The sequence below is a fragment of the Ischnura elegans genome, chromosome 3 (assembly GCF_921293095.1).
Source record: "Ischnura elegans chromosome 3, ioIscEleg1.1, whole genome shotgun sequence".
In the NCBI taxonomy this organism is placed as follows: domain Eukaryota; kingdom Metazoa; phylum Arthropoda; class Insecta; order Odonata; family Coenagrionidae; genus Ischnura; species Ischnura elegans.
In genome coordinates this window covers 102,426,709-102,454,269 of record NC_060248.1, presented here as the reverse complement: position 1 = coordinate 102,454,269, position 27,561 = coordinate 102,426,709, and the positions used below count along the sequence as shown (strand labels likewise).

The 27,561-nt window shown below is 40.7% G+C and overlaps 1 protein-coding gene across 1 annotated transcript; it reads right to left on the bottom strand.

The window, feature by feature from the left end:
• Window positions 1-2,087: 2,087 nt before the first annotated feature.
• LOC124156261 (probable glutamine--tRNA ligase) lies at window positions 2,088-27,193 on the bottom strand. The gene is made up of 14 exons (XM_046530686.1): window positions 26,914-27,193; window positions 26,694-26,841; window positions 26,194-26,350; window positions 23,840-24,063; window positions 23,231-23,394; window positions 22,973-23,159; window positions 21,705-21,892; window positions 21,398-21,621; window positions 19,933-20,072; window positions 11,108-11,279; window positions 5,403-5,565; window positions 5,100-5,320; window positions 2,598-2,787; window positions 2,088-2,491 (listed from the first exon to the last, which is right to left on the bottom strand). Exons 1-14 carry the CDS (start codon window positions 27,028-27,030, stop codon window positions 2,441-2,443), a joined length of 2,346 nt encoding a protein of 781 aa, XP_046386642.1. The 5' UTR covers window positions 27,031-27,193; the 3' UTR covers window positions 2,088-2,440.
• Between the last annotated feature and the right edge of the window lie 368 nt (window positions 27,194-27,561).

Sequence of the window (27,561 nt, the reverse complement as noted above, 5' to 3'; positions counted from 1 at the left end):
TTCTTATATACGTACCTGGGAGGTATTGCATCTAATACTTGTGTGTTCTACCTTATAAATACCTTTGCCGAAGCTATTCTTGATGCGTCTACTACTATGGCCTTTTTCGTCTCTTAAGCTGCCAAAGTAGTTCAAATCTCCCACAAGTCAAAGATTTTGCAATTCCTACACTTTCAGTGTACTTGTCCATCATTTGTGAGAAGACCTTTTGCCCATAGGGTAATTAGTCCATGGGCAAAAATTAATGACTATCCACTCCATTGATTCACCAATCTTAACATCAACCAAAAGTACACCATGAAACTTCCTATGCCTCCCTTATCTATTACCCACACACCATATGTAATAAAAGTAGTAACTGTGGACAGCTTTTTCTGATACCCCAGTCTGTGCTTGCTCACCTAGATTCCTTGCAGGCTACCCTCACTTTTACAGTCTGGGCAATATTTAGAATTCATATATGTCATCTGTATCTTAAATTCACACCTATTTTCATGAGAATGGTCAATGGGAATATTTAAATTGATGTCTGCACATTTACTGCTCATCAAGTTGTAATTGTTGAGGTACAATGAAATAAATATTTGACCAACAGGCAGAGGTATGTCATAAACCCTTACACTGCGGGAAAAACATTTTTAAAGGTTTGACAACTGCTCGACTACCCATGGCAGATTCCTAAAAATTTATTGCTACATGGGTAGAGCCGGATAGTGCACTTTCCCTCACGTAAGGGATCATCTAATGCCTCTTAACTTCAACCCCACCCTAGCGGCAGGGGGGTGCCTCCAGGACTTCCCTATCGTATTGCAAATTTTGTATCATTTCCTTTCCGCTCCACGCTGCTAAAATGCCTACAACTAGTGCTCAAATGTAGGCCCATCCATTGGTAACTGGTAATAAAGAAAGAAGGGTTGCTCCGGATTATAAGGCTAAAGGGAAAAATATTTCTTGGTTCTCTCCTGCACAGGCTGGTATCTAAAATCATGTACTCATGGCAGCTAAAGGGTTAAGGAACTTCCTCAATCACAGAACCATATACCATCAGGTTCGTGATGTCCTTTACATACTAACCAGTAGTGTATCTTTTCCATTTGTAGAGTGCAGGCAACAAAAACCTAAATTACTGAATTACCGATAAAATTACCGAAAAAAATAAAATCTCCATTTGGGACAGTTGTGAAAACTTGACTTTGATGAGTACCCCATTCTACAGTATCTCCATGTGGGAAAGGGTTACATGTAGCCAGAATTTTTTTTATAGATGAGATCTCTCGAGGGACGTTCACTAAGAATAAGGTGTGCTTGGAGAAATCTTTTGAGGAGGCCTCACTCTAGCCCCAAAACGCTAAAGGGGGTAAATGTTTTAACCTCTTTGAAAATTACCCCACCCCTACTGCTCTGCCAGCCAAGGCCGTGCTGAGGAGTTGTACACCCACATAATTCCATCCTAACAATCTCAGGAGAATAAGACTGAATTTGAATTTTCACCATCACACAATATTCCCCTGAGCAGAAATACATATCGGATACTTCTATGAGACATCTTGAATATCACATGTGATGTCTCAAGAGATATTGTTGAGACCTATGGAGACATCAAGAAAGTCAGATAATTCTACATCCCTTTCCCCCAAACTTGGAAGAGCCAAATTGTGTTTAAAAGCTGCCATGACCCTAGAGAGAGGGATAATACTTCGATAAATTACGTGTTTTCCCTCTCTACAGTTACTGCTCATGGATACCATTGGATGGATCATGTGAATAAGGAAATTGGCTGGCCCAAGCACCACTCGGATATCAAACAGACAGAGTTGGTAGCAGGTGCCCCTCTTAGCCTGTTTTAACTGATTATTTATTCAACCAATTCTAATTATTTAATTTTTGCAGCTCCCCTATCTAGATTTGTAACTCCCAATAAAATACTTGAATTATGCAGTAAGTGCTATAAACATCAACCTACTTCCTCCATCTGCTCCTAGATGCAGGACTTAGAAGAGAATAATCTTAGGTCAGGGATATACTGCTAATAACATTGACCTTTGCATATTATGGAGGGCGGATATTTAAAAAGAGAAATTTTAGAATTCTGTTCTGTCACAATTTATTACTCTTATCCATGTTATAAAAATTTATAATCATATTCAACAGAACTCTTAAAGTTCAACTCACTAGCAAAAGGCACTCGCAAAAATATCTCACATTTTTAAAAAAAAAGCTGATTGACGCCCAAAAAAATAAATAAACTCAATTTACCATCATTATATAATTTTCTGAATTTAAAACATAAGTCCACAATGATCCACCAATTGATAAGTTACTTCAGTTCCTTCAAAAATTTATCAATGAATCCAAGAAAATTGTAATTCACTGCACCCACTTGTAATCACTAATCCATTTTTGTAGCTCTTCGTTCATTTCATAGGTAGTGCAAAGTACTTCAAATCTTATTTGAATCTTCTTTCAAAGTAACAGACCTATTAAAAACCAGCTGAAAAAAGATAAATAACCAAATTAAGGAAATAATGGTTGAAATGGTAAATTGGTAAATATAGGATTTAGCACTAAATAAAAATTTAAAGACGTAAGTATACCACCTTGCTGGCTTGACTGTCCACGTCAACCGTAAAATAACCAATCCTTTCAAATTGGTAAGAATCATACACTTTGGAGTGCTTTATTGACTGATCAGCAAAGGCTCTGACAACAGAAAGAGAGTTTCTATTGCAGTCTGATAAGAATCCACCAGGAACTTCGGTTGAGTCTTCTGGATTTTTATGAAGAAACCTACCAAGCAAAGTAATGAAATTTGACCATTAATACACTATCATAACTAACTGTAAGCAATAATTTCCCACAGTAAGCTATTAAGATCCAAAATTAAAATCAATAAACATAGGCTTCATTATAATGAAATGATTTCCTTGGCCAAGGAAAATATTTTCCTAATTAAGTAAATGTTCATAATGCACACATTACAAAAATCCGATGCACACCTCCAAAATGAAAATAAGGAACAAGAAGATTTTATGTTCACCAATCCAACATTTATACTGTCCAAACAATGGGCTCTGGGGAAATAATAATCGGAAATAGTAAAATGAATAGAGACACGGGTTTCAACCTCAGCAAAACATGGAATCCCATGATCAAAAGAATGAGAAAGCTAAGAGGAGGAAGACTACCTAAAACTGACCAATCACAGACGACTTGACTGCCCCAAATGGGTATAAAAGCCCACCACTAACCATGTCCATCATTCGCCCTGAAGACGATGGCAGAGATGGCCATTGAAACATTGGCAGCAATGTCAATCTTGACACGGCTGATTTCCCGTGAAGACTTCATCAACAAGATTTTCCAGGAAAGTACCAGATCCTTGTGTGCATTTTTTTTAGTTTAGAGATCTAATCTCGCATTCCGATTTTAATGTAATTTTCCGGCACATAATGTTGTAAATAACATTTACACTTCACCAATGTGAGGTAATGTAAGGCTACCAGAAGTTCTGAAGCACTCTATGCTAAAGCTATTTCATTCGATATGTTCATCGTTCGACGGAGCGATGAACATCAGTAGGATTTATATTGTCCCTTGAAGCAAAAAAATCTTCCCTCACGGAAAATCCCTTCTTCGTCAAAACAATAGCCACACCTCATCCACCTATATATTACCAAAATGTTCTCCTTGGGAGGTGAGAGCCTACAGCACAGACTCAGGCCAGTAAGGAAAGCCTGACGATATGTGGCCATTACAAATTCATAACTCCCCTTGTAATCGAGATACCATTACAAAACCTTACCATTCTTACCAAACTATTCTTTCAATTACCATTAGAGAAGTTACCATTCTTTCACCAAAAATAATTTTATAGTTTTATCCAAATTTCATACGCAGCATATATGGAGCTATATCGTATTATACTACATTTAGTATGCGACTGCTTCCCACCATACAAAAATAGGCAATTTAGGCCCAAAGTTACTTAACTGAATGTAGCAACGTCGAAACTCAGCTAAAACATAAAAAGGTTTACCAATATAAGAAATTAGGCATCAAAAACTTTCCATGCAGTTTTTAGGATGGTGTTGAGAACTGCTAGCCGACAGTTGAATGAAAAATCCACGGTAAACTTCCGCGAAATAGCAAGCAGCTAAAATAATGGCACAGTAAAAATATTTGAGAAAATCAAAAATTCATAACTCCTTTAGTACTCAAGATAAAATTATATTTTTTTCACCTAAAATACATTAATAGTTTTCTTCTAATTTCTTATGCAGCATATGTGGACCTATATAGTAAGATGCAAAAGTTAGCAGGCGATTGATTCGTACCTTGCAAAATTCCATATTTTTCATCCTAAAGATCTATTAACAAACATAACAATGTTTAAACTGAGTTGAGAGCAAACTTAAGTTAACCAGTATGGAAAAAAATGTACAATATACGTTTCGTGCAAGTTTCAACGTCATACAAAGAACAGTCTGCTGGTAACTGGATTAGGAATATAAACTTGGAAAAGCCAAGTTACTAGCCGATATTCAAGAAAATATTTTTTATTATTATGAACAAAATCGACTAACTATTGTCAACACTAAACATAGCAACCCTTTCTGCTTCAGAATATATTTTCATACGCATGGGATAAGCAAATTCAAAAAGCAAAACTCACCCGACACACACTGGGCAACTCCGACCCAACTAAATCGAAGAAGTTGTAAACATTCACTGATTACTTGGTCCATGCTGATTAGCTAAATTACAATGAGCATTACAATGAATACATTCACAGGTTTTAACCCTTCATTCATTAATGAACTCAGACAAAAAATATTCTTGACTTTATTCGAAATGCAAAGTGATTAAGAGAATAACTTTTTTTCTTAAAGTGAACAAACCATTATATGTAATATGTCCGATTATCTATCTATGGAATGAGTCTACTGATATGTATGTTCACTCACCAAGACTTGAAAATTTTAGGAAGCATGGCAGAACTACCAGGGCTTAATATTTTCATCGATTTATAGTTCATCAATAAATAATCCTTTAATACACATATTATTTATATCAAGAAGGAGAAAATGCATTGTACTCACAAGTTCTCATAGAGCCTCACTTCCACAGGAATAGGGTCAGAAACCCAGTGAATGAACGCTTTAGGTTTTTCAGCCTCATCAATGGGTTTGCACAACACTTTCAATTCTGATACCATTCCAGAATTATCTTTTACAATATCAGAAAATGAAATTACTAAGTTTGCATAGCGTAGTCCAACAGACTGTGACATAGTCAGTCTCCTGAATCCTTTCTCTTCCATCTGCAAGAAAAAGTCATCAGCATTCAATTTTCTATTTAAAATTAACAAAACAATTACCTTTCTGCATACAAGAGAATCTTACCTCTCTGAAATCATTTCTTTCAATATAAATTTCTTTTTTTAGGGTGACCTTATGGTGACCTTTTGATGGATCTCCAGGGAAATCTGCCACTTCCAGAGATGTCGGAATTGATGACTGAAAGTTTTCTATAGTGACTTTCAGTGGATCCAGCACAACCATGGTTCTGCCAAGTCAAAAAATTGTAATTAAAACAACAAAACTATTCATCATCCTTGATATTGACATATTGCTTGTCAGAGTCAAATTTATTACCTCTGTTCATTAAAAACACACAAAAAAGCTACAATATCTTCAATTTATCAGTTGTTATCCTCCTTATATAAAACTCCCTATTTTGCTCCCATTTCAATTAAAGCCACCACATACAAAATAACCCCGATATCCTACCAAACCATTACCATACTCTCTTTCAGAGAAACTACCCAAAGTCCCTCCATAATAAAAAATTTCATCAACAATTTCAACTTGAAGATCCTTTATTAATCTTGCACAGTAATACTGAATAAGAGCGTGTAAGAGGAGCACACATGTAAGAGACACACCCCTATTTTGAGCATCGGAGCTATTATCTGTTCATTTTATCTCTGCGGGTCAACTTTCGTGAGATCCCGGACACTCTCGGAGGGCCTCGCTGAAGGGGGAGGGGCCTCGCTGAAGGGGAAGGGGTAGTACTGAGAGAGAGAGAGCAGGAGCAACCTTAACGTTGCCAAATGTACATAGCCGCCCTTGTGTCTCACTGAAAAGGTGTGACTCACACGTGGCCACAGATATTTTGGGCCCGGCGGCGAAACAATGCATACAATGTATTGAGAATAATCCCATCTCAGAAGCCAGGATATTGTCCGCTAAATGCGAGACCGCTGGTGAAAGGCATACATAGGCGTAACATTCTTATAAACGGGGAGTGCAAGGGAAAAGGATTTGGCAACACAGCTAGCAGATTCACGAAGTTGACACGACGGAGGTCTGAGAGCGACTGACGTTCCGAAGTGCTAGACCACGCCTACTGTCTGCTGATTGGCAGAGGGAAAGTCACGTGTAGATAAACTTTCCCTCCTCTCACCCCAACTCGGTTAAGACACACCAGCTCACCCGCAAAGATAAAGTGAACAGACCTTAATGAAAAAACATTTGCAGCATTTTTTAAAATCCTACCGCGTGTTGTTGCAGACATATGCCTGGACTTTCGACAGTTATCAAATTTCCTCTTTCAACACTAAAAATTTACGTGGCACTTTTTCAGCTAAATTAACACGATATATATGGCACTCAGAGATAAGAAGGTATTCACTTGTAGCCTTATCCTTATGATGCTTACTAGGTATAGTCGGATCGGATACCTCAGATCCAAATATCCACGGATAATCCAAATTCATTGAAGAAATTGAATCTGAATCCAAAATTTTGAATCAATGCTTTCGTGAATGCAATATCCCATTAGAATGAGTAGAAAGACTTCCGATCCTCTCTTCACATATGCTGTTTCTCTACGATACAGAAGAACCCCGATCTATCGTTCCCGCATTGATTGTTTTCCCGCATTCATCGTTCGCCGTTCCTGGTCCCAAATAAAGTTCCATAAAGGCAATGTAATTTTTTCCCGCATCCATCGTTCCCTGATGTACCGTTTTCCCGCATTGATCGTTTGAAGATCGTGGTCCCGTTGTATAATTTTCCCGCATCCATCGTTTGACGAAAATGAGACGAAGTGTTTACAACGTGTTATTTGTGGCTAATAACGACAGACACCCCAGGAGATTGAATTACTATAGGGAGAAGCTGAGTACTGTGGGATAGTTACATAAGCGCATTTCCCAAGATCCGCTATCCCCCTCCATTTAGCACTCGCCTCCCCCCTCTGAAGCTCTCCTTTCCTCCGAAGTAAAAAAAGGTCTCAGCTCACGCAGGGATCGTATTACGAAGACATTAGCTTCGAAAAAAATATCAAGTTACACGAGAACAATAGAAACGTGTTTCGCGCCCCCCCCCCCCCTCCTTCTCACCCACTGACCTTCTTCAGCCTACCTGCTTCAAAGTTCCCAGTTTCTGGAGGTTAACTGCTGCATGAATCACCTATTAGCCCAAAAGGTGTCTAACAATGAATTTTGGCAATTGGCATTATACTTTTATTAGATTGAAATATTTGTAAAGTGCACGTAATTCAAAAAAGAACGAGACCAAACACGATGCATTTCTAACGTTATTTAAGCATTTAAAACAAGGAAATATGTAGTTGGAAAAATACAATGGTGATTTCTGGCGAAACTCGATATCCTTGTAACTGAGCTTCTCGGCAGTTAATGTGGCATTTTTCCGAAAACAGGATATCAGGTTATTATCAGTTATCAATTTACGGGTTATACTATAAGTCTCACTTGTAAGAGTTACTGAGGAAGGGATATCTTCTCAGGATATTTTGTTTCTCCCTACTAACAATCCGAATTCATCTACTCATATGACGCTACGCTAAGTAGAAAAGAATGTGTAAGTTGCCTTCTCTTTAGGACAAAAAATTTCATGGCGCAGTCATATGTTCATGCTTCACCCTCTGCAGTATATTATCTGTGTATGACGTACGCGATAGCATCAGTTTCGAACTTCACCTCGCACAAGTGGTTCCGTACTTTCCAGGGTGGGTTGACTTCAAACTAGCGAGCTTTTTCCGTGTGGGTTTAATAAAGTAAGGTTTTATTTTTATAAGTTTTATTTTTATCCATCTTCGTACCATCGCCCCTCCGAAGAAACAAGTGAGTACTTTAAAAGATGGACTGAAAATAATTGAATATGAAGAAAAGTATCCAGGATAGAAGCGCGTGATTATAGGAGAATGCCTCGGGCTGTCCACTAGCACATGATGGTAGGGGGGGGGTAGAGCAAGCTACCCGGTGAAAACAGGAAGTGGGATGAAGCCGAGGCTCAGGCGGCGTCCCGCTGACGATTAACGCAATATTGTTCACGCTTTACACGCTGCCTACATTACATGAAAAATATATTTATTAGACAGGATCATTACAAATAATTGAATATTTTTGGCCTACATGATCCATCTCACAACCAAGCACTGCGCCGGCGTAAACATTCGGCATAGGCATTTTAGGCATAACATGCACATTGCTCTCGTGAATACGTGTACTGGAAATGGCGTTTCTTGGATTTTTACATCAGAGAAATCCATAATAGCAGGGTAAATGCCGAGTGGAGAGCAAACATTTTTTTAGCGAGGTGGCATGTTCCTTTAGGACAGAGGTCTCCAAAATACGGCCCGCAGAGGGCTTTCATCCGGCCCGCGCACTCGTTTCAAGTATCGAATATCGTATACTTCAGTAATCAGCAAATTTGCAATCCGGCCCACGGGGCGATTCGGAACTTGGAATGTGGCCCTCGTGGCCTAGTATATTGGAGACCCCTGCTTTAGGATATTTGAAAGAGATATTATTCAAATCAACAATATGACCTCAGTGTCTCGGTAAAGTACTAGTATTCCTGTAATTGGCTAAAATCTTGTTAGAATCCTTTAACGAATATCATAATTACGCGCAAAAATCCTGCGTTTCCTGGGACATAGGCAACCTAACCCAACTTCCCTGCATCTATCGTTTACCCACATTCATCGTTCTTTTAGTCTATCCCCCTGAAAAATGATAGATCAAGGTTCCACTGTACTTGTCCTACTGACGAAAAATTTTGTTTAAACGCTTTCGTAGGAGTATTGCAATAGAATTGCAACCATGGAAAATTTTAAGGCAAAACACGACAGGCACAAAGCGTGAATCTTCCCAAGAGATTGGACAAAAATCAGGGGAATCTCAGCGCCGTAGGATAATACACACGTCAAAGATTTCACAGAACCACATTTGGCCCTCCATCAGCCAATGCCTCTGCCTATATTTCCCTTTCTGAAACCCCACAGACCATAAATCACTCACCTCAAAGGAAAATATCAAGTTACAAGGGAACAATGGAAACGTGTTTCATCCCTACCCCATCTCACCAACTGACATTTTTCGGACTACTAGCTTCAATTCTCCCAGTTTCTGGAGGTGCTAGGTGCATCATCTACTGAGCTTGAAGATATCTCGATAACTTTCGGCAATGGTATGATTGTATGACATGCACGAGGTTCAAAAAAGAATGAGACCTAACGCACGCATATATGACATCATTTAAGTTTTTTAAGCGTAGCATGAGCGCATTCAAATAGACGAGATGGACTAGAAACTTCAGGCTACACAAACTGCGTATATCACATTGCTGCACCTTCACCCCTTCACTTTGAAGGCAACTACGTCACATGCCAGATTGGATGTGATCTTCCATTGCTCCTTCGCTCGTAGCTTGAAAGACGGCAGGAGCGTGCTCCTTCCCCTCGACCTCTCCTTCAATGTTCTTCACTTATAAGCATCTCCGATTTCTTATATCCACCATTTAGTCCAACAATGTACATACTCGTTTGAATTTTTTAAACTGCAGATTTTGACACCAATACATATAATTTTCAGTTGCAATAATCCTCATAATAGCATCTGAAGATGATTTTTGAAAAATTAGGTCCTTAGTGTAATGGAAATTACTCGGCAAGACAGATGTTGACTATTAACCAGGTATTGTCCTTCAAAACTATGCGTTTCTCTACGTTTAATATGCGATTACTATTTGCGGTATAAATGCCGCAGGATGCCCACTCGTGGCAGTAAATTCAGGGTGCCCTTCGGAGCGAAAAACCCCGCATGATCTTTTCCATGTTCACCTCCGAGGTACTGATGTGATGGTACGATGCTTACAAGTAAGAAAAGCATACTGGAGCATTTTTAAAATACATCACTTAGGGAGACAGTCCCCTGCCTGCCGCATGTTTTTGACCTAAGGTTTCAGATGACAGACTCATGCTGAAAACCAAGGCCACTAAGTTCCCCTTGGACTTGTGACCGGTGAAGGGGAGAGGGGAAGATAAGAAGTTTGTGTAAGAGATGCACCCCCATTTTCGGCTGCTATTTCTGGGAAAAAAGGGGCCCCTCTTACAGGTGCATATACGGTAAGTCCACTGCCTGCCTTCTCATCAAAAATCCCTTTATTACATACTGACAAACGACCAATCAGGCAGTCCGCTCCCACTCTCAAAAACATAGATAACTGTAATTGGTCCACACCCAAAATTTTTCCAATTTTTCACCCCGTATTCTTTGCTTGCCTTTAGCCGACCATTCCCCCCTTCTGCGTCCACCATATCCAGTAATGTAGTGCACCATACACAGAGCAAACATTGTCCCTCTTTCTGTATTGTTAAATCCTCCACTAAAAAATTAACAATTATAGGATATATTGCACCTTTCCAATGTTTTACCTCTCTCCCAGCTGGAAAAAATGCTCACAGTCATCAATTATCATTCAGTAATGGCTACTGCGTATGTACATCTGTTCTGACTCCCATTCCTCTCAGAGACCACCCTGCAAAATCCAATGCTATTGAATGATGTTATATTTGACTACAAAAGTTTCTAATCCAGCCCAAATTACCAAGCTAACCATAAATGCCACTTTCTTATGAATATTCATTCCCATTCCCAATTTAATAGAGAAAATGAAAAAAAGGTAATTCTTGAGGGGTTGCTAGACCAAATAAACACACAGTTTAACTGTAATTCATACTACCCAATTTTAAAAGAAAAAGGATTTGAAACTGATTGAAGCAACAAGTGAATTCATACCGTGGGGCAGTGACATTAAGAACATCCCTTGCTACAGCATCCAACATGTGAGGTTCTACAACAGCTTGAGCTCCAGTAACTCCCATCAATGCACACAGTTTATTGATAGCTTGAGCAGGTATGCCACGGCGACGGAGTCCTGAGAGCGTAAAAAGTCTAGGATCATCCCAATCTAGAATAAGAGAAATCAATGGCATATTATTAGCACATTAGATACCTAAAAGCAAGTTAACCTCATATGTATGATCAATTTGGCCTTTGTCGTAGTAGAGTGGAAGTGCATTAGTACAAGTGCAGCCTATTGCCAAAATGCTTACAATACAAACTTTTACCGTGACCATTCTGAGGAGATTTTCCTCTCCCACTATCCATTCAAACACCTGCTTTCCCTGAGAATCAGTGGCGATATGTATGTACTAGGGAACCATAAATTGAACTATGATAAGTATTTTTTTAAATACAGCTAAAAAGATGCCCTCTGGATTAAGCTCCCATCATTTTGAGAGATTCAATCTTCACAAAACATTCACCACTAAAGCTCAGTCGCTCAGAGGGTATGCATGCCAAGAGGAAACAAACGGCCAGATGAAAACAAGCCATTAGGCATTAAAATTGCTCATTTTTGTCTGGGTTTTCGCTGTTCGTGATGACGAGGCAAGAGGAGTGGTATGGGAAGGGGCTTGGTGGTCTATGTTGCAGCTCTGGCGGCTTTGGATGCTCTGCATTGTAACTCCCTTCTGTTGTAACCACAACGCATCAGCTGAAATAATGTAGTGATTGAGCTACAGTTCACAATACCTCTTTGTGAGCATACCTACTGGCCCATACATGCTGGACGGGTGCAGTGCAGACCTGAACAGTGAACAAGAGGTTTTAGAGACCTTGTTTATTTTCAAACTGGTTTATTTCAGTGAATATTTTGTTTTGGCAGTTCGGTTCTTTTTGACCTCTATCTTCACCATGAGATATTGTTCTATAGTGAAAAGAATATTTTTTGTTTATTTGGTACTACGGGCTACGATTCTGTGATATATTAAACTTAGGGTTTTGAAAAAAGTCATTCTATGACAAAATAAATTTTCACTACACTTTTCATGACGCCACAAACAACAACAATGCAATTATTGATGAAAATGATTTAGGCAATGTTCTCATACGATATGATGAATTAATACAAATGCTCATTTTAAAAGTACACATATGTACTCATGCCCCATTCACACTACCATCATTCTCAACCAGCGTAAGATGACGTCAGAACCAGTGTGCATTAACACACTTACCATGGTTATTCAACGTATGTACATATTATGAGCTGCTTTTGAATTAAATATTGCATTCCAGCGTCGTCAAGCATTGTTCCTTGCTACCTAGAAGTTAATGCAGATGTGTTCGTTCAACTAATCATTTCATCGATAGCATGATTTGCATTTTTCTACTGCTCTTTTGAATACGAATTAAAGTGACTATTAGTGATAATTAGGTTGATCAACAGCATATACTACTACTTGCCCTCGATTTGGATGTGTTGACAAATCATTGATGTAAGTGAAGAAAAAGAGGACCTAATCTTGAGACTTAAGCCTCAATTGAGGCACACTTGTGGTGATTTGGGATTGAGATACACTTGTCGCTGCATTACAGTCTTAGCAATTATTGTTTTCTTATTTTGACTAAGGATTGATCCAATCTGATGCTATACCGTAAATTAAAAATATTTTACTTCAATTAAATGGTGGACAAATAACTTATAGAAATGTGACTTTGTGGCGGCCGCACCTCCTGCCTCGCCGCCACATCGCTTGCCCGGAGGCAATTTAAAGCGCGCTCCGTCATCGCTCCCTTCCAACAGTCCAGATAGCCCAGCGGTAGCGCAGTCGCCTCCCAAGCGGGCGGCCCGGGTTCGATTCTCCGTGCCGGAAAGTTTTATTACTTAATTTTTCTAGCCTTCTAGAATTCCCTTCTAGAAGTTTCTTTAATGTTCAAGAACAGTAAGATAGAACATACTGGAAGTTGGCAAACTGAATAAATACTGCGGCCTTTCGGCCGGCAGTTCAGTGTAGAATTGTACACAATTCAATAAACATCGTCCAAACCATTCCATCGAATCTTCATTGTTAGCAGCCTACATCGACTCCTGCTACATTGGTGACCCCGAACTACGAACGCAACCAGCAATGCCCAGCAAGGACGAAGAAATCGCCGAGCTTACTCGTCAACTGAACGACCTTCGAACAGAACTCGAGACGGCGGCTATGCAACACGCGGAAGCACAACAGGCACTTGTTGGACAACACCAGCAGGCCCTCGCCGATCAGGCCCAACAATTTCAACAGGCATTTGCGGCGGAGCAGCAAAAACCGCAGCCACTTTTGCCGCCACAGCAACCACTGCAGCAGCAGCCTTCGCAACCTCCGCCACCCCAGCACGACGCCGAAGCAAATGCCGCACGACTCCAGGCAACCAATCAACAGGAGGCATGCCGCGCAGCCGTGAAACTACCGTCCTTCTGGCCAAGTAAGCCTTCAGTTTGGTTCGCACAAGCCGAGGCGCAGTTCGAACTTGCCAACATAACACGGGAAGAGACTAAATACAACCACGTCGTCTCCATATTGGACAACCATTTCGCTGAGGAAGTGGAAGACATCCTATCAAATCCACCAGCTCAAGACCGGTATGAACACCTGAAGAATGAACTTATCCGCCGCCTTTCACTCTCCGAGAAAAAGAGGGTTAGGCAACTCCTTCAGGCTGAAGAACTTGGGGATAGGCAGCCGTCGCAACTCCTACGCCATCTGCGCTCACTCAACGGATCATTCCAAATCCAGGATACACTCTTGCGACAAATATGGCTGACGCGCCTTCCAATTACCGTCCAAGCTATTCTGCAAGCACAGACAACACTGCCGCTAGACGAACTCGCCAAAATCGCCGATCGGATCGTCGAGATCACACCGCTGCCTCCACCACCAGCCCTAGCCGTCAACGCTGTTGCCAGCTCAACGGACACTTCAGCTCCCGCCGTCTGCGCTACAACAAGCTCAACAGATTTCTCTTCGCTGGCCAGACGACTTGGGAGCCTCGAAAAACAGCTAACGGCTCTCCTCTCGCAACTAAACGATCAGCACCGGCGCTCACGCAGCAGTTCCCGCAGCCGAGACTATTTTCCCTCACGGTCCAGAAGCCCCTCCCAGACTTACCACCCAGCCGACGACGCCAGCTTGTGCTACTACCATCGGCGCTTCGGTAATGCAGCCAGGAGGTGCCAAGCGCCCTGCTCCCGAGCTACGGAAAACTCCAGCGGCGAGCAGTGACGGCGGCCACCGCCCGCCCTATAGGGAGCAGCCGCCTTTTCATTACTGATAAATACTCCCGTCATCGATTTCTCGTCGATACCGGCTCTGATCTGTCCATCTTTCCGGTAAAGTTCTGCAACGACAGACGAGTCGAAACCAACTACGATCTCTCCGCGGCCAACGAATCCCGGATCAGCACATATGGAACGATGCCACTCCGACTCAACTTAGGCCTTCGTCGTGATTTTGTCTGGCGTTTCACCGTCGCCAAAGTCAGCGAGCCACTCATTGGAGCGGATTTCCTCGATCATTTTCACCTGGTTCCGGATTTAAAAACTGCCCAGCTCATCGACCAAGTTACTGGCCTGTGTACTCAGGGACACCGTGCTTTTTCTCGTCAGGCCAGCATTCGGACAATCCCCGGCACAACAGCGTATCACCGCCTGCTCGCCAAGTTTCCTGAAATCACCAAACCTCCAGGCGCTCCAAGAGAAGTGCGCCATCAAACACAGCATCACATCGAGCTTACACCTGGACCTCCCATATATCATCGAGCTCGACGCCTGGCCCCAGACCGCCTCCGCGCTGCTAAAGCTGAGTTCGATGCCATGCTCCGCGAGGGAACGGCACGTCGCTCCAACAGCCCCTTCGCCTCGCCTCTGCACATGGTCCGCAAACGAAACGATGGGTGGCGCCCATGCGGTGACTATAGGAAGCTCAACAGTCGAACTATCCCAGATCGCTATCCAGTTCGCACTCTGCAAGATTTCTCCGTTGCCCTCCACGGCTGCAACATTTTTAGCGTTGTCGACTGCGCAAAAGCCTTCACACAAATTCCCATGGCTCCAGAGGATATCCCCAAAACAGCCATTATAACTCCATTTGGCCTTTTTGAATTCAACTTCATGCCATTTGGACTTCGGAACGCCGCGCAGACCTGGCAGCGTTTCATCGACGGAGCTCTAGAAGGACTTCCTTTCTGCTACGCCTATCTGGACGACATCCTTGTGTTCTCAAAAACGGAAGAGGAGCATCTTCAGCATCTCCACACCCTCTTCGAACGCCTTTCTCACTATGGAATCGTCATTAATCCAGCCAAATGTGTCTTCGGAGCTACAAAAGTCACCTTCCTCGGGTACTCCGTAACTTCTGATGGGTGCTCACCCCTACCCGAAAAAGTTGCTGCCATCAACGACTTTCCACAACCGAAGACCATTCGAGACCTCCGTCGTTTCCTGGGTATGCTCAACTTTTACAGGCCCCACATCCCACACGCAGCTTCAGCCCAGACACCACTCAACGCGCTCCTGCAAGGTCCTTCAGTCAAGAGTTCCACGCCAATCACCTGGACTCAGGAACTTCTTCACAGCTTCCAAGAATGCAAAACCGGTCTCGCCCGGGCTACCATTCTAGCTTACCTGGACCCTGAAGCTTCCCTGGCCCTCTTCGTCGACGCCAGCCAGACCGCGATTGGTGCTGCTTTGCAACAACGCTCAGGTGACAATTGGCAACCGCTCGCTTTCTTTTCACGGAAACTAAAGCCGTCGCAACGGATGTGGAGCACCTATGACAGAGAACTCTACGCGATGTATCAGGCAGTGAAACACTTCCGTAACATGGTAGAAGCCCGCGACTTCGCCATTTTTACGGACCACAAACCGTTGACTTTCGCCTTCAGCCATCGTACCAAGAACGCTGACAGCTGCTCGCCACGTCAGTTCAAACACCTGGAGTTCATCACTCAATTCACAACTGACGTACGCCACGTCTCCGGCCAGAACAATGTCGTCGCCGACTGTCTGTCAAGAGTGGAATCTGTCAGCGCCTCTACACCGTTAGACTTCGTCGCCTTGTCCCGTTCGCAGGACACCGACGAAGAACTTCGTGGACTCCTCGACAGCGGTACTTCACTCAAGCTTTCTCAAATGCCAATTCCTGGAACAACCGTCAAACTCTGGTGTGACACATCTAAGGACACGCCTCGACCCTATATCACACCACCGTTCCGTCGACGTGTCTTTGATCAAGTCCACAGTCTTGATCATCCCGGTTCCAACTCCACTCTTAAAAACATATCCAACCGCTACGTTTGGCCGTACATGTCCAAGGACTGTCGCACTTGGGTTCGCAATTGCCTTCCATGCCAGCGATCCAAAGTGCATCGTCACGTATTGTCTCCTCTGGCTAACTTCACCACACCTACAGCACGTTTCGACCACGTCCACGTCGATATCGTCGGACCTCTGCCTTACGCCTCTGGGTTCCAATATCTTCTCACGATGATCGACCGCTTTTCACGTTGGCCGACAGCAGAACCTCTCGCCGACATCACTGCCGAATCCGTCTGCCGAGGTTTTCTCCTAGGATGGGTTGCCCACTACGGTTGTCCAAAACGCCTCACCTGCGATCGAGGACGACAGTTCGAATCAGGACTCTTCAAAAAGCTCTGCGCCACCCTGGGCATTGCTCTTCACCCTACCACAAGCTACCATCCTCAAGCTGATGGAATGCTAGAACGTTGGCACCGCCCTCTCAAGACAGCACTAATGACGCACTCCCCGGAGTCCTGGATCAACGCACTGCCAATGGTTCTCCTCGGACTCCGCACCACCTGGCGCGAGGGCCTGAAGGCTTCACCAGCGGAACTCCTCTATGGAGAACGGCTGCGTCTCCCGGGTGATTTCTTCGCCGACTCTCCGGCAAGCATCGGTTCTGAGGATCTGGTCTCTCGGTTGCGTACTCACATGTCAAAAGTGAGACCAACTCCTGCAACTCATCATTCCAACAGCTGGAAAATATTTGTTCACAAAGCTCTAGCCACGACGTCGCACGTCTTCCTGCGACAAGACGCAGTTCGGACGGCCCTCCAGCCACCATATCTAGGGCCATATCCAGTCATCACCCGCAGCGAGAAAACATTCACCATCAACATCAACGGGAAACCAACAGTCGTCTCCATCGACCGACTTAAGCCTGCGCACATTCTCCAGCCGGACGATTTTCAAGAAAGGACATCGAGACCTTCTGAACCGACCTCCGGAAAACCATCTTCCGCGCCATCGACCGGGACGTCGCCTTCGCCCGCGGACACCTCTGCCGCCCCCCATCCAACGACGCGCTCGGGTCGGACTCTTCGTTCACCTGTACGCTACAACGCCAGCTGTATTTCCCCGGGGGGGAGTAGTGTGGTGGCCGCACCTCCTGCCTTGCCGCCACATCGCTTGCCCGGAGGCAATTTAAAGCGCGCTCCGTCATCGCTCCCTTCCAACAGTCCAGATAGCCCAGCGGTAGCGCAGTCGCCTCCCAAGCGGGCGGCCCGGGTTCGATTCTCCGTGCCGGAAAGTTTTATTACTTAATTTTTCTAGCCTTCTAGAATTCCCTTCTAGAAGTTTCTTTAATGTTCAAGAACAGTAAGATAGAACATACTGGAAGTTGGCAAACTGAATAAATACTGCGGCCTTTCGGCCGGCAGTTCAGTGTAGAATTGTACACAATTCAATAAACATCGTCCAAACCATTCCATCGAATCTTCATTGTTAGCAGCCTACATCGACTCCTGCTACAACTTAATTGTTGACATTAAACTTGTGAAATAAGAGAGAGAACGTGATATTTTTTTGTGATACGTAGTGTAACCCAACGTTTCAAACTTTATTTTTTATAGTTATACGGCAAAAGCATTATTGATAATTTAGGTTACACCGGCATCATTTATCCATGGTTAAAATTTCGTGAAAATTATGTCACGAAATTTTAACCATGGATAAATGATGCCGGTGTAACCTAAATTATCAATAATGCTTTTGCCGAAGACGCAGCATTTGCAAACTAAAGAAACTTTTAGCTCAGCGCTCCGATTGGCCGCGAGTTCGCCTTGTCGCCGTTCTATGCTCTAGACAAAGGCAAATAGAGGCAAAGCATTGCAAGTCATGTTTTGTCCAGTGCATCCGGCAACGGGATGAATTCGCGGCCAATCGCAGAGCTTGGCTCTTTTGTAGTTTAATAATGGTGAGTTTTTTACAACCTAGGAAAGCATAAGCTTGAAGAGGTGAACGAGTTCTCTTACCTGGGAAGCCGAATTACCAGCGATGGACGGAGCAAGAAAGAAATATACAGTAGAATAGCGCAGGCGAAGAGGGCTTTCTACAAAAAGAAGAATCTTCTTACAGCTGAAAATACCAGCATAGAAGTAAGGAAACAATTCATCAGATGCTACATATGGAGTATGTTTCTCTATGGAAGCGAGGCTTGGACGTTGACAGCAGCAGAGAAGTCAAGAGTGGAAGCATTCGAAATGTGGTGCTACCAAAGAATGATGAAGATAAAATGGATTGACCGTGTGAGTAACCAGGAAGTGCTAAGGAGAGTAGGAGAAAAGAGAAGCCTCCTAAAAACATTAAGCAGAAAAAGGGACAACTTAGTTGGCCACATTTTGAGGCACGATGGTCAGATGAAGACAATCGTTGAAGGACAAGTGGAAGGGAAAAAGGGCAAGGGACGGCCCCGAATGAGTTATATCGGACAGGTTATAAAGGATGTAAAAGAGAATAAATATGTAGCTATGAAGAGATTAGCGGATAGGAGAGAGAAATGGAGAGCTGCGTCAAACCAATCTTAGGATTGTTGACTAATGATGATGATGTGATCTTTATCAAACTGGGACAAAGAACTCTTACCAAAACGTTAAAATCATTGTGACCATCGTATTTTTACTAAGGTAGTTTCGCACATTTTACATAATTCTATCAAAATATTTATAGAGATATTCAATTTGTCCGTAATAATACCATGTGAGCAATAGGCTAATTCATTACGAACTATAGTATATCGCATAACTTACATCAGGTTTAAAATCTCATAATTTACAACAAATTACGGCATGAATCTATAACATTTTCTTTAGAATTAATTCTGACAAATATAGCTCAACAATAACTGCCGTCTCCTCTTTGAATGCTTAACTTTCTGTTTTCTTTCCTCCTAGCCCACCTTGTTGCTGCTCCGCCTTCTTCTTTTTCTAACCAGCTTTTAACCTACTTGCGTTCACACACGCATAAACTACTGCCAACCATAGTCGGAAAACCGTGGTCAGAATCCCAACCACGGTTAATGGTAACTTGCGTTCACACCTCGTTTTGTAACCATGGTTGGGGCTAACTGGCATAAAAAGAGCGTAGTGTGAACAAGGCATCAGTGTACAGCAGCCCTCAGTGCACCTCTTTGAAAAAAATTTACAGTTGAGATGACCTATACATGTGATACCATCAAAGGTGAAAAATAAGTTTTTCCAACACGCTATTAGACCAGTTATGTACTTACCTTTTCTTTTGCAACTTTGTCTCAAATTTTTAAATAATAACCTAATGAAAAGGTTTCAAACAAAATGTCATTTGATCAATAATATGAAATTCCAGTGAAGTTATATTTTTGATTTCTTGCAATTGACTGAATTAAATTTCTAGCACTTATCAATTATGCACGCCAATATTAAAAAATTGAATTATAGAATAATATTTGGTGAAACCCTACCTTTTACAATTCCTTTTGTGATCAACTCTGCAATTTTACGCTTTGAAACCACTGTATAGTTCATATTGAGTCTTCCATATTCCCATTGCACAGGACAATATATATCCAAGGCATTACAGAGCCAATAATATGATGACCTCCTGAAAGAATGAACAGGCAAACGACATTCTTATAAAAACATTACTTATGTAAGATATATTAATTTCATAAATACTTTGCAGGCTACAATTGTGCCCTTGAATTGACGTTTTTAGTCAGCCACAAAAAAGTTATTCAACAGTTTTCCATAGATAATAACTAAATTTACATTCTAAAATAAATTCAAGTGGCACTGAAAATCAGCTAATGAATGCAGAAAATAGGGTAGTTTCCTTCATCAAAGAAAACGAAAGGCATTGATTGCGATTCGTTACCCATAATATACAAATTATTCGGTTTAAGAAATCCCAGTTTTGATAAATGGCAATGGTCAATTTTAATCGCATTTGAAAAAAGCCAGATTGGCGCCCATGCGATGCCACTCCACCTGACGTCACAGGGACCTAGTTTCTATATGAGTAGATAGGAGTTTTACATTGTCTGAGAATACCAATGCATGCATGAGGCACAGAGCTCAGGGCAACATGTCTTAATAATCACCTATTAAAACTGGCTATGGTCGGAAAGTTTCCTTCGTTTGATAATGTATTAATAATCCATAACTAAGCCAAGCGATACCTGCTAGCAGGGTACTCTGCTACCTGCCTGCATTGTACCAGCGCTCAAAGCCTAGCCCCAAGGTCACCTCACACGGCGAAAGTGGGAACCAGAATGACGTCACACAGAGTTTTCCCAGCATTCATACTTAGATGTCGCATTTTCGTGCGCTTGAAAATTTTCACTTTTCATTTAATCGCAAAAAATAGATATTGTCATTTAAAAATCTAAAATCGTGAAATGCGTACTCCAGGAGTAATAATCTTTCGATTAAGGCAATAAAAAAATAATAGGAAACCACCCTATTGTCATCACTGATGTAATTTCTAACATTTTCTTAACGTAGACAATTAATGTGTTACCTAAATTTGTGACTTAACGGTACATGTCGTAATACCCAATTTTCTTTGTGAGGACTTATCCAGGGCTATAGTGTTAATATTTGTTGAATTTTAAGTGAGTGTTATAAAGCATTTACAATCTCTGCAAAAGACTCACTGAGACATTGGGCACAATTGCATGGTCTAGCAGGAGACAACGAGACATTTATATTTGGTTATTGGCAAGGCACAAAGGATGTTGCAACTGAAAACGGGTAGAGTTAGAAAGCTCTGTACTTCATTCAATTTCACTCTGCGTCCTCTATGGACTTCTATGTGTTTGGAACCACAAGTATAAAACCTGATATCACCAAGGCAGTTAGGGTTGGTTATTTTAAAGAATTCTAAAAAAAAAAAAAACCTGAAGAAATGAGACCAAGGTCACAAACCTGGATTGAAATTCCTTCGTACATAGTGAATGTGTAATATTTTCAATTGAATCACACAAACAATGAGTGTAGTCATAAGTTGGATAAATACACCACTTATTCCCTGAACGATGGTGACGAATGAACTTAATCCTGTACGCAACAGGGTCTTGTTTTCCCTCCTCCAGGGTTAGCTTTAGCCTCAAGGTAGCTTCACCTTCATCTAATTTTCCATTTCTCATATCCTAAATTGCAAAATAAAAGAAAACACCTGTAACTTATCTAAAACAGCAAAAAGACCAAAAAATAATAATTAAAATACATATACCTCAAAAAGTATAAGACTTTCCTCCACAGGTCTTTCTCTCCAAGGAGATGGTGGTGGATCAAATCCCTTTATTTCTTCCTGCTTTTGATGACAAACATAGGCCAAATTCTTTTTTATGAGAGCCACTGCCCATTCATACAGCTGATCAAAGTAGTCAGATGAGTGAGTGACATCATCAGGTTTGAAGCCTGAAAACATTGTATCAAGCGAGATAAGACAGAAAAAAATGAGGAAAAAGTAAGGGCGGGCAGTATACTTCAATACAAAATGAGCAATCTCAGATGTCAGGCTTACCTTTATCAACAGATTCCAAAATATTTTCTTTAACAAACTACAAACTTACAAACAAATACATATTCATTCAATAAAATAAATACTGTGGACTCTTGTTAATATGAACAACATTATTATGAAGTTCTCCTTTTTACAAATTAAATCCTTGGTCCCGATGAAAAGGTTAAACTATCTATCTATCTATCAATCTCTAGCAAAAGAAATTTTGTTACTACGAAATTACTAACCTCAGTCCTGGTCCCGGTGGTTATAAAATGACAGAGTTCAACAGATAAGCAACGACATTTATGAGGACATATACTAGGCTAAGTCACAATCATTGTGCAACATTTAAGTTCTTCTCATGCACTGTGCCCTAGAGCGACAATTGTGGTTCTCTTTTAAGTATCTACAACTTCATATAATAAGCTTCATTGCTGTGAAATTATGGTGACCCACTCATTAAAGACATCCTCTTCCGACGAACATACGACTTTCTGAGACACAAACATTTGAAAAATTCAAGCGTGCCCGAAATTTCAAATCGGGCGTCAATGGAGTTGGCCAATGCAACACGGTGTAGCATAGAGGAACTCACACTTTGGTCACTGTCTGAACAAAGTATCTATTAATCCATTATGATGTCAGGAACTGTTCAGCGTTTCTCCCATTCTTCCTTCCCACAGACACTAAATTTTTTTCTGCTCATCAGTTCGGCACAATCGTGAGTTGAGGCAACCTTGAAATGCAGTGTTGCGTTATGCAGGATGATCACACAATTCAATGTCTGGCATACGTTTATCAACTTATGAATAAGCCTTCAAACGGATATTGTCCGTTTTCTGAGGATTTACTGCATTTGTTCATAATTTAATCACTTATCATACATATGCCTCTGAAGCTATTTCGTAGCACGACGACAAGTACATGAGATTAAAAGACAAGGAATACCTGGAGAAATTTAAAGATACAACAGTATAAAGAAAAAAACTTACCAAGCCACTGCACCATATCTATTATCCCCATGTAGAACTTTTCCTCCTCCTTCTCCGGATTGGTATCATCATATCTTAAATAACATTTACCCCCAGTGGCAAGAGCATAGCCAAAATTAATATTTATTGCCTTTGCATGACCTATGTGCAGAATTCCATTCGGCTCAGGAGGAAACCTTGTAACAACCTTGAAGAGGACATTTAAAATTAAAATTATTCTTAAAGTTAAAATCTTAAATGCAGATAAAATATTAATACCTTGCCCCCAGTTGCTTTCAAATGGTCTGCCAAAAGTTTAGAGGTATTTGATGTTATAACATAACCTTCTGTCTTAAAATTTTCTCCTGGTTTATGAAATATTCCTTTACTTTTTATCTGCTCTCCAATTGGAAGATATGCAGCTGTCGCACTTGCAACCTCACCTGTGAATGACCAATAAAATATTAGAATAGCATCAACTATAATATGAGAGAGACACTATTCACTTATAATTTTCATCAGGGCCCTTTTAAAAAGAGGGAGAGATACGATTCTTTTAGGGAAAAATGGAAAAAACTGAGCAGTATGTGCATAAGAATGCATATTATTTTAATGGAATACACCTCTTCTTTTGAACTACAGGCATTGCAAGGTAAAATGTTGAAGATCCCTTATTAAATCAGTAATTCCCTCCACATTTACTCCTTTCATCATCATTTTCAGCCTTAAATCAACCAAAGTCTTCAGTCCCAAATAAGCAATACTTAAAGGCATGGCAGCATTTCTTGGACTACTTTGACTTTTACTTTAAAACACATTTCATGGCAAACAAACACACTGTTAGCATAACAACTGAATATTAAAGTCGCTTCGATTTATTCAACTTACCACCAACTGGTAAAGATGTTTTATTTTCTGCTTCTTTCTTCTTTGGCACATTCTCAACTTTACTTTTCTTCCCAGGTTTACCAACAGGAAATAAGTCTGCATCTGTTTTGGGTCCCAGGAGATCTAAAACTTGCAGTTCAACTTCATTTTTTATTGCTTTACCATCACCCCACTTCAGCTGAGTCCTTACTTGTTGCATTAGAATTCCAATGTTAAACCGGTATCTGTTCAAAATATTTGATTAATTCATTAAAATAAGTCATAGCATTTGCCAAAAGTTATTCGTAAAAGAAATCACTAAGTATCATGTGATTTCTTTGACAACTAGATATGAAATGACCTCTTTCGAAGATATCTTTGACATCCATAGTGCATCTCATCACCACATAGGATCATTAATGAAGTTTAATACCCAAATACTATTAATTTTACTACTCTGAACAAATGTTTGACATTAATGCTGTTACTTGTGAACTTTCAGACATATGTATATCCATTTTAATGATATGTTATTGTAATTTCTTTAAAAATCTAAGACAATATACTTTGTTACGATCACACTTTTTTATGCATATGCAGTTTTTCTGATCTTCAATTTGAAGCACAATTCAGCTGAGAGTAAATATTCGATAAATTGTCACCAAAAAGTCAGACAGGACAATCAAAAGTTTTTAGTAGCGGCGGGGTAAAGTCCTTGCCTGTTACATAAGAGCAGGAATAGAAGGATCAACAACTTTGCTATTTCCACATAGTAATTCATTAACACCGACCATGGTTTCGTTACAGAGTAACTTTATCAAGGTGGTGTAACAAAACCATGGTCGGTGTTAATAAATTACTATGTGGAAATAGCAAAGTTGTTGATCCTTCTATTCCTGTGATTATGGATTTCCACCAAGTTACGCCCGCTACGATTAATTTATTACATAAGAGGTTGCAGGTTCGAGTTTCGCCTTGGTAAGTTGCCCCTATCCAGAGCAGGGATTTCAGTATAAGTTTAGTTGTTAAGTTAAAAACCCCAATCATTGCTGTTAAGTGCTGTTTTCATTCGTATAGGAATACAAAAAATAAATAAAGTATCGAAGGAAAAGAATGCCATCCAATCAATGGAGAAGACTTAACTCAATTTAACAAGAGCCACCTGAAAGTAAATTGCCACTCTGATGCAGCAGCTACTCCCGTAGTTCAGAGAAAGATCAGAAGAGGGTTTTTTAGGCCAATTACATTCATGAACCTGAGCGTTTGTTCTTGACATATCACTTCATACCATCTGAATTCTGCAGTGGCTTAAACTTGCACAGTCTGCAGTCCAGAACCCCATATAAGGTGCATGAGGAAGGGCACACTAAGTGTAACGTGAGCAACAATTTTCCGCAAATCCAAGCCAAATAGTTGAGCTGGATCCTTTACCAGAAGCTACACCTCAGCACACAGATAAAGTCGAGTGTTTGAGGTAAAATATAGTGGAAATCCATTTTAATAAATTGAAAATATTTGGTAATTTTTTCCACATTATTTTATTCTATGCTGATTGGTTTCTTTGAATAGCCCTAATGATGTCACCTGTGCAACAAAACTCATCAATGTAGAATTGAAATGAGGAAAAGAGTACCATATCTTATTAATTTATTGAAGATAGCAGGTTTAATTCTACCTCAAAATTTTGGGAAAAAAATCATTCTACAGCATTAACATAAAATCTCTGCAGGACTGTGAGCACACCAAGCCAAACAAATGATGAATTTTCATTTAATTAACGTTAAAAATCCATAATTCATACCCCAAGGTCATACACTATTTTCATTATTATGCAACAATACTTAGAACCAGTGGCGCCGACTCCATGGGGCTTGAGGGGGCCCGAGCCCCTCAAAAATTAGTTGTGGGTGTGAGGAAACAATGTATCAGGCTTGCTGATTTTCCCCGGAGTGTCCAGATATCGAGATTCTAGTTATCAGGGCTCTATAAATGTTGATCATATGACTCTTCTAAAATGCTTAAAAAACTTAAAACTAACTATGTACTTGAAGTTGATGCGTAGTTTTCCGCGGTGTTGTCTAGATGATGTCTCCATGTTCCTGGGTTTCACCGCGTGGATTTTCTTTGTGACGACAGTTTCGCCGGTTGGAATACCGGCGAAACTGTCGTCACAAAGAAAATCCACGCGGTGAAACCCAGGAACATGGAGACATCAACTATGTACTTATAATATTTTCCGGGGCAAGGGGTTTGGGCCCCCCAAAATTTTTTGTAAGTCAGCACCCCTACTTAGAACGATATCTTTATAATGTGTATGCGGACAGATTTTCTTATAAAGAATCCAAATACATATGCAGCTGGAAACTCTTACAAACCTTTTTTCAATTAATTCTTGCTTGTGTTGACTGATGACTTTTGAAACTTCTTCTTCAATTTGGTCTGCACTGATTACAACTCCTACACCACATGCATCCTCAAGTTTCTTCCTATCAATTTTTCCACTGGAATGGGACAGCAGGTAATCCAAGGCAGCTGTTGAGTTGAAATTAATAACAATAGAGAATTTTTTAGTAATTATTTGTATTAAATATATCGACGAAATACAAATCACATTAAATTTACATAAAAGAAAGAGGAAATTAAAATCAAAACAAAATTAAAGAGGAAAGACCTATTTTCAGAAAATCTGATGCAACATAAAAAATGGGAGCATATACTTCGACAAATACAAGTAATTTGAAATTTATAAATGGGGCTGTCAAAAATGTAGAGGGCATGTATTAAAGCAATAAAATGGATACAAAGACAGGTATAAATATAATGAAACATACTATAGAGGGTCCTTCTATTGGTCTATCCTGAGTAAACAACTTACCATCCACCCTCTCGTTAGTATTCAGTCCTCCTGAAGCCAGATATTCGACGATAAGTGGTATGTGAGGTAAAATTTGATTTTTTATTTTTGTAGCAAGGTAATATAAGAGCAGCTGGTTAGCGGACGGGAAATCGTTGTACCTCTTCGCCTGAAATCCAAAATTTAAGTTTAACGAGGAGATAAAGCGTAAACCTTCCACATTTTTAGTAAAGACCCTCACCTCCAAAATGATTTCTGTCAGGTTCTTGGTAACAGCAGCATTCTTTAGGGTTTCCTTAGCTTTCTGTTCACTCAGTCCAATTTCTTGGAACATCTTCATGGTGTCAACTTCCGACATGGCTGAGAATTTTCAAAAAATCTACCACAAATTATTTACGACACTTCCCAACAAAATACAGAATTCTACATCAGCCTGTCAGGTATTTCATCAACACATGCCGCACGTTACTTCACCGCTTCCACCACATCAGTCCCACACTAACTGAGGTTATCCCAATTTCGCTTACGTTTTTGCCAGTTTCGCCAACACGACAATATTTAACTATTTTCCCTGCTTAAAGAATATTTGCTTATAATGACGGTAGGGAAAAACCATTGACGCAATTTAACATGTTTACTGTCACTAAAAATACAGCAAATTATCCTAAAATGGCCTTAACAAAGGAAAATAAATATGCACGTTCAAATTCATATTTTACCAAAGGTGGTATAATGCGTGAATAAAGCGCCATATTCAAATTCATTAGCTAACTGTAAGCCTGTAAGTTTTGCACGTGTTAATCAAAATGGCATATTATACGATAAATAAAGAGACTATTTTCCGATTTTAATTAACAAGGGCATATTATATAAAATATATCAGTAGATA